The sequence below is a fragment of the Sphaerodactylus townsendi genome, linkage group LG02 (assembly GCF_021028975.2).
Source record: "Sphaerodactylus townsendi isolate TG3544 linkage group LG02, MPM_Stown_v2.3, whole genome shotgun sequence".
In the NCBI taxonomy this organism is placed as follows: Eukaryota; Metazoa; Chordata; class Lepidosauria; order Squamata; family Sphaerodactylidae; genus Sphaerodactylus; species Sphaerodactylus townsendi.
Genome location: NC_059426.1, coordinates 139,308,754 through 139,320,441, shown reverse-complemented (window position 1 = coordinate 139,320,441; position 11,688 = coordinate 139,308,754). Strand labels below are relative to the sequence as shown.

Here is an 11,688-nt window from a genome sequence, read left to right as displayed (position 1 = left end):
CTTCCTTCCTTCCTTCCTTCCGAGAGGACCTCCTCAGTTCTCCTAGCAGTCTGCCGGGACAACTTTTAATAACCTTGTTCCCGGTGGAGCTGAGGACTTTTTCATTCCAATGCAGGCGCCGCAGAGGCTGTATTTAAGGGCCGGTGATCCTTCTTGTGTTTGTGTGTGTATGTGTAGTGTGTGTGTGTGTTGCAATCGCTTTAAGAAGAGCCTTTTCGCGGCCCCCTCAATCCTGAGGACGAGGCCGGCAGGCACTGTGGCTTTGGATGGCACTGTCTGCGTTGGACTGGGCACCATTTGGTTGGCAAAGTTCCCCCCGTCTTCTCAGCTGGAGCTGTGGGGGGGGGGGGGCGGTCAGAAGCTATTGAAGGCTTGTCCCGGTAGCCGCTGGGAAGAGAGTCAAAGGGATTCTGCAGACCCGGGGGACAGATGGGTCAATTCTGCCAGAGGCTGCTAGAGCTTTCCTCCTCCTCTTATTGCCGCTGCTGTCCCCTCCTTTTAAAACCTCATCCCCCTCCCCACCCTAGGCAGGTGACAGGACACCCAGGGATGAGACTGGCAGTGCCCGCTGAAGAGGAAGAATTCGGGCCTTCTGCAGAGGCGAGTCCCGGCAGACCGAGGCGAACAGGAGGTTTCCAGAGGGATACTTTCTGGTCCAGTGCTGAGGAGGAGCTCTAAATGGGCTTGATCTGTTGCAAGGAAACAAGAGGCCTGATCCGGAGTAAGAGCGTGAAGCAGGGCGGTGGGTGGGGGTGGGGTAGATGTCGCTGATGAAGGGTCTCAGAACAGTGAACCTGGGTTTTTAAAAAGAGGAATTCGATTTCCTATTCATAAGCAAAGTAACGCTTCATCTAAGCAGCAAAACTTGCTGCAAACCACCGTCCAATTGCTTCCAGGAAATTTCAAAGGAATTATTCTAGAGCGTGGCCCATTTATTCCAGGAGAATTCCGTCTAGGTCACCCGGATTGATCCTGAGCCAGTGCGCTGTGACTGAAGTCTGTGGATCGCTGACTCTTACACATATTACATTGCCTGGGGCGGCGGAAATGAGTAGGTTTTGCGCCGTAAAGTGTGAACATCTTTATTTGAAAACACAATTTACTTTGAAGTCAGCCTGCTTGGGACAAGGTGGGTCGCGTGAATCGGGTGAAATTCAAAAACTTCTACACAGCTCCTTTGGCGGTCTGGGTGCACCTTGCAAAACTTTCCGGGAGAGCCTTTAGGTACGATCTGGGATCCGCTGAGTTCTGAGACGGAGATCCCCATTTATTTCGGAGGCTCTGCATTGTTCCTATAATGGGAACGCCCAGATAATCAGGGAATTCTGGCTGCCATAATCGAGATACTGAATGGAAGGGTGGGGAGGTGTGTCCCCTTGCTAATAATGAATTTTGTTCACAGGGAATGTTACCTCAATAATGCACATCCGAAGAGGAAGGCAGAGGAAACCGCAATTTTCTACTCCAAAATACAGGCCAGAGAAGGGGGGGGGGGGGTTGGTATTGGAAGGGCTTCCCATTCCGCTTTGATTCTTACAAGAATATATGGGATCCCCATTTGTAATTATACATCCATACAATTTAAATCTAGCAGAAACGATGCTATGCTGAGTTTTGGGGCAAGAAGCAATTTAAACTAGAACTAGGTGGATTTGACTGACCAAGAAATGTTTGGACGTTCATGACATGTCCTTCCAAAACCTGTTTTTAACAAAATAAAAAAAACATTTAAAATATCAGCTAAAATATTAATATTCCGAATTATCCTATTTCTTTTCGCTTTTGCGATGGACAGCTGTTATTAAATGATGCTGGACATACTGATTTCTAAGCTACTACCAGTGCCAAAAAAGGTTATTGTTGGTGCTGTATTTCTAAAGTACTTTGAATATTAGGATTTTTAAAAGTAAACTTTATTATATATAGATGGGAAAAGAAAGAAACAAGTAATGGCATAAATACAGATCTATTTGGGTGTCGATGTTTCTTATTCGAGTGTTGAAAAGTTTTCAGGATATCTGAAAAAGTTAAATATAATTCCTAGTCCCTACATTCGCACTTGTATTTGTTTACCTATATTTGTATATATGCAATATTTTGCATGTGTTCTGTGTCTTACCCATTCATTTTGTGATTGCTCTGTGTTCAGAGGAATCACCACAAAATTACTAATGAAAAACATTTGGGAAGGGGGGGAATATTAATGTACTCGCAGGGCAACCCAATGCACATTTACTCAGTTTACACTCACTTGGTTTAGTCTGAAGTGACTTTGGATGGAACTGCACTGCCAGCAACTCAAATATTTGAAATAATTCAAATTTACATTTTTTTTAAAGAGTGATACTCAAACCAGGGCAAATAAAAGACGCTTCCAGCCTTTCCCCGGCACTGTTGTTTTTAAAGCGATCTTTGCATCTTTAAAAAACAAAAAAACAAAAAGACGGTCAGAAGGGTCCAGGCTCCAGAGGCTAGATCTCCAATTCACCATTTCCCATCTCGGTTCTGAGGACTGCTTCAAGTTTTCACGCGAAAAATCTCTCACAGAAACAAATTTGGCGATTCTCGCTTCCTGGGGAGTCCTGCTGAAATGAGCGGGAGCTGCCGAACCACCGACTCACTCGGGCCCCAGACCAGGTGGAAGGCGCCGGCTGCTAGGACAGCTCTTTGCCCGGCCCAACGCCGCTTGGCTCGGCCCCAGTGAGGTCAGCGGAGGCGGCTGGCCAGCCTCAGGCTCCGGTGGGGGTGGCCCGGAGGGTGGGTGGCGAAGCCCGCGCAGAGGGGGGGGGGCTGCTTGGAAAGTTGCCGCCCTGAGGCTGGCGTGGCCGAGGCCACCTCTGGCCGGGCGGGGAAGCGTCACGGAGGCGGCGGCGGCGGCTCCTACTCGCCAGATGCGCGGGGCCCCGACTCTCTGCTAAGCGCCCGCTTGCCTGCTCCGTGAGAGGCTCCCAATTGAAGCCAAATGATCCTGATGCGCCAATATTGAGCCAGTGACAAAGCGACCGGCCATTTACGCGGCCACTTTAGACCCAGATACGTGGGGATTCCCGGGCAGCGGGGGCACTTTCGCCTCCTCCTCCCCCCCCCCTCTAATAAAGCTCAAACCAGACGAGGCGCCAACATATTTACCCGGGCCAATTACCGAATAGTTAGACGAGGCTGTAAACCCACCAGGTTAACTGCCCCTTGGCGGCCGTTTCCTTCGGATTCAAAGCACCGCTTTATTAAATTAGGCGCCTCCGCACACTCCAGGCCTGGGAAGGGAAGGGAAGGGAAGGGTAGGGTTCGGACCCCCCCTCCCCTCTTATGTCCTCCCTCGCTCCCTCCCGCCCACTCCTTTCCTAGACCAACCTGGCCTTTATTTCCCGCAGGTGCTGCGGAACCCGCAAATTGCAAAGGCTTCCAGAGGGCCAAGCGGTTCCATCCCCGGGCCCGCTAAGCCGAGGGTTTGGGGGCTGGAGCGATTAAGCAGGAGAAGTCCACAGCCGTTACAATCAAAAGTGGGGGGGGGGGAATATCTCTGTGGACCCCCAAGGTTGTGGATCGCGTTCTTTCGGGCCTCCCCCCCCTCTCCTGCCCCCTCCCAAGATCTTGCGCCTTAAGCAGCTCGCGGATCGGGCTTGGTCTTCACTCCAGCCTCAGTCACATGAGCAGCTCGGCGGCGCTCTCGATTTCTCTTGACACCGAGGTGGCCGCGATTAGGCTGAGCGGAATATTAGGAAATGAAAGGCGCAATTCTCCCCCGGCGGGGTGATGACCCAGCCGGGCTGTTCTCTCCGCGGCGCCTCTGATTCATAAGTGACCGGAGGAGCCGCCTGGAAGCCGGAGGCGCGGCGGAGCGGAGTGGGTGACAGGCACGGTGGAAAATCACTCTTGGCGTGAATGCGCTTTCCAGCAGCCCCGGCCGCACTTGCGCTGCGCGTTCCGCTCCGCAAAGTTCAGGCTTCCATTGGCGGGGCTAAGGCAGGAGCGCGGGGGAACGAGCCGCCGATTGAACCCCGCGCGGAGCCAGCAGCAGGACAGAGATTTGGGGACGCGCGGACGGAGGAGGCCGCCTGGGGAGGCTGGGACAGATAAGCCGCTTCCGGGCTCTGTGGAGCCCCTGCCGCCGCCGCCGCCGCCTCCTCCTCGGCAGCGCTGCTCGGGGCACAAGTGCTTTGCTCCAGACACCCTCTCAAGGATCCCTCCCATGTCTGGCCAGGGACCGCGCTCCTGCCAACTTGGCGATGTGTGAACGCTCCCGCCGGCGCCGAGATTGTTCTTTTCTGCCTGGAGCGTTTCCGAGGAGGGAGGGGGACTCGGGCCGGCGCTTCAGACCTTCCCGGCTCACACTGAGGTAGGAGGGCCGGTGGGGAGGAAGTGTGAGGGGTGGGCGGGGGGGGGGGAAGAGGGCTAGAATTTGAACGGCTTCTCTTTGCAAATTCAGCCTCGGGAAGGGGGGGGGGGGAGAGGAATAAAAAACCCCTCGGCATCACAGCATATTTTATTCATACCCTCCACCTTAGGGTTAGATCACCCTGCGCCTCCCCCATCCTCCGCCCAAATACAATCGGATTGATTTGGGGGAGGAGGGGGAGGAGGGCAAAGATAGCTTGTTACTATTATTATTATTATTATTATTATTATTATTGAAAGAAAGGCGATTCCCCCCCCCTTTTTTTTTAAAAAAAAGGCGGGGGAGAACCTGGCGAAGTCAAACTTCAAGGTGTTTACCTTGCCATCAGCATGTTCGCTAATTATCTCGGGCAAGATGCGGGCTTCTATTGTCTTGTTGCTTTAGGCTCTACGCCCCGCCTCTGGTGGCTGCCTAAAACCTGGCGCCTGGCTAAAACAAACGAAAGGCAGCGCTGAGCCTCCACTCAATCCAATTAAGGCGGACTTGGTCCACTCCGTTACGTGTTCGTCCAACGGGATCGGCGTGAAGGCAACGCACCAGAATATTTGGCACACCAAGAAAAAAAAACAGGAGAGAGAGAGAGAGAGAGAGAGAGAGATTTGCCACCCCTTTCCCTCTTTTTTCCCCTCCTCTCCCCCCAGCCGCCGAATCATGTCGATGAGCCCAAAGCATACGACTCCTTTCTCAGTGTCTGACATCTTGAGCCCCTTGGAGGAAAGCTACAAGAAAGTGAGCATGGAGGGCAGCAACTTGGGGGCTCCCCTGGCAGCCTACAGGCAGTCGCAAGTGGCGCAGCCGGCCATGCAGCAGCACCCCATGGGCCACAACGGGACGGTCGCCGCTGCCTACCACATGACGGCCGCCGGCGTCCCCCAGCTCTCCCACACCGCCATGGGGGGCTACTGCAACGGCAACATGGGCGACCTGCCGCCTTACCAGGACACCATGAGGAACAGCGCCTCGGCCACCGGATGGTACGGGCCCAACCCGGACCCCCGGTTCTCCACAAGTAAGTACTTTGCCTTTCTTCCCCTTGCCCGGCGTCGGGGAGCACCTGCGCTCAACAGCGAGGGGTAGCGGTTACAGCGGGATGGGAAAGGTGGGGTGAGGTGAAGTGGGGGGGGGAGTGTAATCCACAATTGGGGTCAGTTTACCAGCCGGCTGCCTGACATTGTTCCAGAAGCAGGGTCTCTCTCACTCCCCCCCCCCCCCCATCCGTACACTGTTTTGTGCCTTCTCTTGGGCTGGGTCCTGGCGTTGTCTGCCCCAGGGGAAGGACAGCCCTTTGATTCAACCGGGAAATAAATGGCTTTGGAGGGAAGAGAAGAGCGCGGAAGTCCTTTCTGGGACAGATCAGGGTGGCTGAACCCGCGACAGATGGATGGGGATGTGGAATAAGGCACACCCGGAGGGACGGGGTGGGATGAAGACATCTAAAACGCTCAGGATGTCCAGGAAATTGGCTGTCGGTTACAGCAACGCCGCTGGGGAATGTAAAAGCTGGGCAGTATAAATTGGGTTCCAAACTGGATCTGTAATCTCTGAACATGCAAGCCGCTGAAATCGGCCTCCGTGGTGTGCAAAATGCAATTTAGAATCCACTACCGGGACTGCAGACCTCCTGAGTTGTGGCAACGAAGAGGGGAAAGAACTGCTGATCTGACAGGTTTTAAGGTGCAAATTGTCACCTCCCAAGCGGAGGCGGCGGCCCTCACCGGATTCGGGTCCGTCCGTTTGTTTTCTTTTGTAGGGAGAACGGGGGGTAGAATAGAACGGCAGAATATATGGTGTTTACAGAGGAAACGGCCTGGCTTTCTTGCCTACCGTTTTTCTGCCTTCAAATAATGTGTCTCTGTCTTTGGCGCTTCCGCATGCCAGGCTGTGAATGCGATTTTTTGTTTTTGTGGGGTGGGGGTGGGGAGAGGAGGTAACACTGCCAGACTTACCAAAAAGAGCGGCCCTGATTCAGGGCATATTTTTCGATTTTTTTTTAATAAGAAAAATATATGTATATAAAACTATCCATGGAAGTTTGTTTGGGGTTTTGATTCGTATATTACTGGACCGTGTGAGTGTTTAGATCCCTCCCCCCGTGTTTGAAACCCAGCTCCAGCTCCCAGGGCCTCGATCCGGCGCGTGGGCCCTGCTGCAGCCGACTCGCGTGGCCTGGCGTGGTCTGGCCGTAACCCTCTCTGGCTTGTTGTTCTGCTTGCAGTCTCCCGCTTCATGGGGCCGTCGTCGGGGATGAACATGGGCGGCATGGGCGGCCTGAGCTCGCTGAGCGACGTGAGCAAGGGCATGGCCCCGCTGCAGAGCACCCCTCGCCGGAAGCGCCGCGTCCTCTTCTCGCAGGCCCAGGTGTACGAGCTGGAGCGGCGCTTCAAGCAGCAGAAGTACCTGTCGGCGCCCGAGCGGGAGCACCTGGCCAGCATGATCCACCTGACGCCCACCCAGGTCAAGATCTGGTTCCAGAACCACCGCTACAAGATGAAGCGCCAGGCCAAGGACAAGGCGGCCCAGCAGCAGATGCAGCAGGACGGCGCCACGGCCTGTCAGCAGCAGCAGCAGCAGTCGCCCCGCCGGGTGGCCGTGCCGGTGCTGGTCAAGGACGGGAAGCCCTGCCAAGCCGGCTCCAACGCGCCCGCCGCCGCCCTCCAAGGCCACCACCAGCAGCAGCAGGCGGCCGCCGCCACCGCCATCACGGTGGCCTCCAACGGGCCCGGCCTGGGACAGCACCAGAGCCACCAGGCCAGCAGCGCCGGCCAGTCGCCGGACCTGGGCCAGCACGCCGGCAGCAGCCCCTCCGCCCTGCAGAGCCAGGTCTCCGCCTTGTCCCACCTGAACTCCTCCGGCGCGGACTATGGCACGGCCATGTCGTGCTCCACCTTGCTATACGGGAGGACCTGGTGAGAAGCCGGCAGCGGCGCCCGGCCTCGGCTCCCACGCCGGCCCCACACGCCCCACGGGAAGCGCCTCTCCTGCGCCTCTTCCGCCCTTGACTTTGGCCTCTTCTTTTGGGGGTCCTCCTCGGTCTTTTTTGCTTCTCGGAGAAGGAGGGGGTCGTGCTTGTGACAGACAGTGGACAAGGAAACGCCGGCCCTGGGGCAGGGGAGGGATGTGGGGGTGAAATGGCGCTCCTCCGCCCCTGGCGCCTGCAGAAGTCGCCGACACAGGAGAGCGCCGAGGATCCCCAACCGCGCCTGGCCCGGATCTCCACGGGACGCTTGTATGTACATATCAAACCGGAGGGCGAAGGGTGGGCGTCCTCTCCCCTCCCCCTCCAGAAAAAAGCAACACTTTAGCGTCCTCCCCCCGTCCCAAAATACACACAGGAAGCACCTGGGCCCCCCAGCCCAGCCGGTGGAAGGAGACACCGGCCTTATCTCGGTTTAGCATCGCTCCTCTTACCTTTGATGTGAACCTGTAGCTGTCTGAAGCTGTCGAAAACGTTGGACTGAACCCATAGTTTTTAGTAGCCTGAATATTTTGTTGATTTTTTAAAAAAGCGAAGATCTGCCAAACAAATTTTAACATCCTTCCCCCCTCCCGACCCACTTTTTATTGGACGTCCACAGATCCCATGTAAATCCTTTGACAGTTTGTTCTTTCTCGGCGCACGATTTTTTTCCTGCTTTCTTTTTCCATGTAACTTATGTAGATATATTGGGCTTTAAACATAATTCCTAAGAAGCTTCTAATAAATTATGAAGTTCACAAATATTTGTCATTGCCCTTTGCTGTCCTCCCCTTTTTAAGAAAGGGGGATCGAGTGACCAATACTTGACCCAGAGACCCAGAACTCGATTCCATTGGGAAACTGGTCCCGCGAGTGAAGCACAGCTGCCTCCACAAGCATACGAATGGGACTGATTCATATCTTCCGGTTTAAACCCTAGTTCGACGGAAGCGCGTCCTGCCCAAGTAAGGAGAACAACTGAGATGAGAAAAATTAAAAGCGGCCTCGTGCCTGCAGGGAAGAATTGACAGACCCACCAAACCAAATCTCCCTTTAGGACGCCATTGATGCGGGGAGAGGGGGCCGCTAAGGAGGAACAAACTCCAAAGGGAAAAGGGGGGGGGGGAGGGATTGAAATCCTTGTACAGAGCGCTCAATTTTCTTAACTTGTAAAGACATCATTTCTACAAGGATTTCCTATGTCATTGTATTTTAAGGAAAGTACAGTCATCTTATTTATAATCAAAAATAAAACAATAGTTTATTGTGCACGACGTGTACGGTGTAGCTTGAATTAACTTTCGGGAAAACGAGTCGATGGGGTCAAAATGCATAGTTGCCCCCCCCCCCCTTCCCCAAATCCACGCTTGTTCGGCTTCTTGTGGAAATATATTCTCCAAGGCGGCGACGACACAGATCGGCAGAAGGTGCGGCGAAACAGAGGCAGAGTTTTCCCTTCTGGTTGATAAGAGATCGTCTTCTTGTTGATAACAGAGCGCAAAGGAACAGGCCAGATAGAGGCTGGGGGCTGAAAACCAGTTCAGCGGGGCTCGCTTGGCTTGAAGGAAGCGTTCACATTTACAACGGTTTTTTTAATTGGGGGGGGGGGGCTAGATCCTCATAACCTCTCCCCCCTTATCTAAATTTAATGGACGGGGCGCATGCTATATGCGAGCAAAACACAGACCTGACCCTGTCCGGGGCAGCAAACGCAGAAAGGCTGAGCGCAAGGACCGGAGGCCTCTGGGTTGCTCGCTGAAAAGCCGCCCCTGAGCGCAGCCCTTGTTGGTGGATGCGGATTCGGCAAAGGTGTTTGGCCGGGGTGTGGAGCCCTGCCCGGTCGCGCAGTTGGCGCCTTGTGCCGTCGGTATCCCGAGAATCCTCTGATCGCCCGCTTCTCCTGGCCTTCTTGGATCCCCTCCGTTGGGGCGCACGACCACATAGCAATCCACTCTCAGGAGCAAAGCCCGGAGAAGTTGGGCAACGCAGAGAGCCGCGACAGGCGGGGAACTCTGCAGCTGGAAATGGGTTCGAATCCCAGAGGGGAGGGCCGCAAGCCAGTCGGGGAGTCTGGTTTGCACAAGATTTTAGGCCCCCACCCCCGGGTGAGGGGTTTAGCTTGGCTTCATACACACATATATAAAGACAGCTCCCGAAACTCGAAGTCATCACCGGCGAGAGCACAGATATTAAACCTTCTGTCTAAAATCTGATATATGCTTCTTTGTAGAGATGGAGAGATCGACCGTGGTCAAGTGCTGGAGAAACAGTCTCAGCTGCCCCCCCCCCCCATCTATATATACTTTTCTCCTTTTATACCTCCATGCTAAAATTAGGCTCCTCAGAGCCCAAAAGAGAGCGCTCCATGCTGTCATTTCAGATGCCAGCTGTCCCTGCCCCCCCCCCTTCTTTTTCAGGGAAAGCTGCAACTGTGTTCTTTGCTTTGCCTGGCAAACGGAATTCAGCGCCAAAAAGCCCGGCCAGGACTAAATGTGTACATTCGGAAGGGAGAATCGCAGCCAGTTCAATCCCTTTCCCCCAGAATACGTGTGACCTCGACTTTCTCTAACTGGGAAGGGATCTCCACATTTTTAGAGGTCCCTCTTCCTTTGAGTAAATTAACCGTGGGGTCTACTGAGAACATACCAAGGGGGAGAGCAGCGGTAGAAAACACAGTTCTTTAAAGTACTTTGGGTCTCCCCCCCCCCCCCACGCCGCACCCACGAGCTCCCTCCAGCCCAGCCATGAAATTAGGCCTTAGAAGAGTAGCTGGGGAAACAGCTAGGGATGGCCCCAAAGAGCCTCGCCGGAAAAGTAAATGGCTTTATTGTATCTGGACCAGCTCGTATACACATTTTTGGTGGTGGGAGTAATTACTGTAATGGATTATTATGTACACTGACTTATCTTTCTGCAACTAGATTTAGTTTCGATTAAATAAACTGGCTCTCACTTTGTCTTGATGTCGGTTTAAAGTCTATTTGCTTATTCCACAGAAAGGTGAAGTCGTCTCTTTTATAGATCTCTAGAGTCCAAGCAAACAAAAGTCAACCTGTGTTTGAGTTAGGAGAAAGGCAAACAGAAAAAAAAAGGCTCTACAAAATTATAGCTTCTTCTGGGCAGAAAGGAGGCCATCTTGTTGCCTTTTTTATCACAAACTTTCCTTCTAGGGGGAGTGGAGGATTTATTGTTTAAAGAAAGGGTTTTTTTCCCCGCAGTATCTTTCCGGCCGCAGTGTATGTGTGCATGAGCTGGAGGGGATTGTAAATAGCCCCTGTATCGTTTTCTAACTCTCTGGTCTTTTTATGTGGTTTTCTGGTTGTTTTGGAAGTGAGTCGGTTAATTCACTGTCCGTCCCTTCCCATCTCCGGTGTTGTTTCGGTTGTTCTGATCAAAGGATTCAGGCGGTTTTTGTTTAGGGGTTTTGGACCAAGACGTCTCCTTGTAACCACTATCCGACAAAAAGGTGTTGGGATGGTATCCTTAAAGGGGGGGGGGGTTGAATCTGGCCACGTAACCATAAAAGAAACCGGCTGACCTCAAACTCTTCCTGATTCTTACCCCCCCTCCTCCCCCCAAAGGGAAGACGAAAGGGAAAAGGGGCTGATTGAAACTGAAATCATGGGACAGCCTGCTTAATTTGAGCCAAAGTTCTATGATTGGCCACATGAGCCCAATCCCAGACCACATGGCTTATGCTGGTCAAAATTTTTTAAAGAGAGATGATGGATGTTGGCTGTTTTTCGTCCTGTCTCTTCCTACAGATCTGTGGGTGATACGAAGGGTCGTGGGATTTAAGGTTCCAGCCAGGGCCTGGGCCATCAAGTTGAACAAAGGAAATAGAACCCAACAGCTGGAAGGCCTAATGTTAGCACGAAGACATTTTTTCCCCTCCCTTCGCACTCAAAATCCTTTTAAGCGCCATGGACCGGGGAGGTTCCCGCAGATCTCCGCTTAAACTGGGACCCACGCTGATCCCAAGTCCAGACCCACGCTGATCCCAAGTCCAGAGCGCTGCAAACCTGCCCGCTTCCGCTACAAACAAATGGTTTCGGCCTAGGCCCCGCGCCGCCCTACCTGAAACCCCCAGGTATCCCTGTAGTTTGAGGGAAGCAGCCCCTAGTCTTGCTAGGACCTCCGCGGAGAGCGAGACTCAGACACCCCTGGCTTAACACGCGTCCCACCCCCCAGCCCAAGCCAGGAAGTCTCCCTGAGCAGTTCTCTCCGGGCAGCAGGTTAGAAGGCCCTGGCAGGGGAGGGACCCGCTGTTGTCTAAGTGCCGAGGGCTCCTTGGACAAAAGAGACTTGGAGGTAAACACTTAGTGGCTGGTGTAGA

The 11,688-nt window shown here is 53.6% G+C and overlaps 1 protein-coding gene across 2 annotated transcripts; it reads left to right on the top strand.

The window, feature by feature from the left end:
• Nucleotides 1-544: 544 nt before the first annotated feature.
• Nucleotides 545-10,315, top strand: NKX2-1 (NK2 homeobox 1). Of its 2 annotated transcripts, XM_048487049.1 has the most exons (4): nt 545-721; nt 4,202-4,336; nt 5,038-5,405; nt 6,612-10,315. In XM_048487049.1, exons 2-4 carry the CDS (start codon nt 4,227-4,229, stop codon nt 7,304-7,306), a joined length of 1,173 nt encoding a protein of 390 aa, XP_048343006.1. In that variant the 5' UTR covers nt 545-721; nt 4,202-4,226; the 3' UTR covers nt 7,307-10,315. The 2 variants fall into 2 exon arrangements, with proteins under 2 accessions (XP_048343006.1, XP_048343007.1); XM_048487050.1 differs by lacking the exon at nt 545-721 and having other exon boundaries at nt 4,267-4,336; nt 4,781-5,405.
• The last annotated feature ends 1,373 nt before the right edge of the window (nt 10,316-11,688 follow it).

Excerpts from the sequence above, each read along its gene's own strand:
- NKX2-1 (XM_048487049.1), top strand. The coding sequence starts at position 4,227 with ATGTGTGAACGCTCCCGCCGGCGCCGAGATTGTTCTTTTCTGCCTGGA. Across the intron at positions 4,337-5,037 it reads CCTTCCCGGCTCACACTGAG|CCGCCGAATCATGTCGATGA; the intron begins GTAGGAGGGCCG and ends CTCTCCCCCCAG. Across the intron at positions 5,406-6,611 it reads GGACCCCCGGTTCTCCACAA|TCTCCCGCTTCATGGGGCCG; the intron begins GTAAGTACTTTG and ends TTCTGCTTGCAG.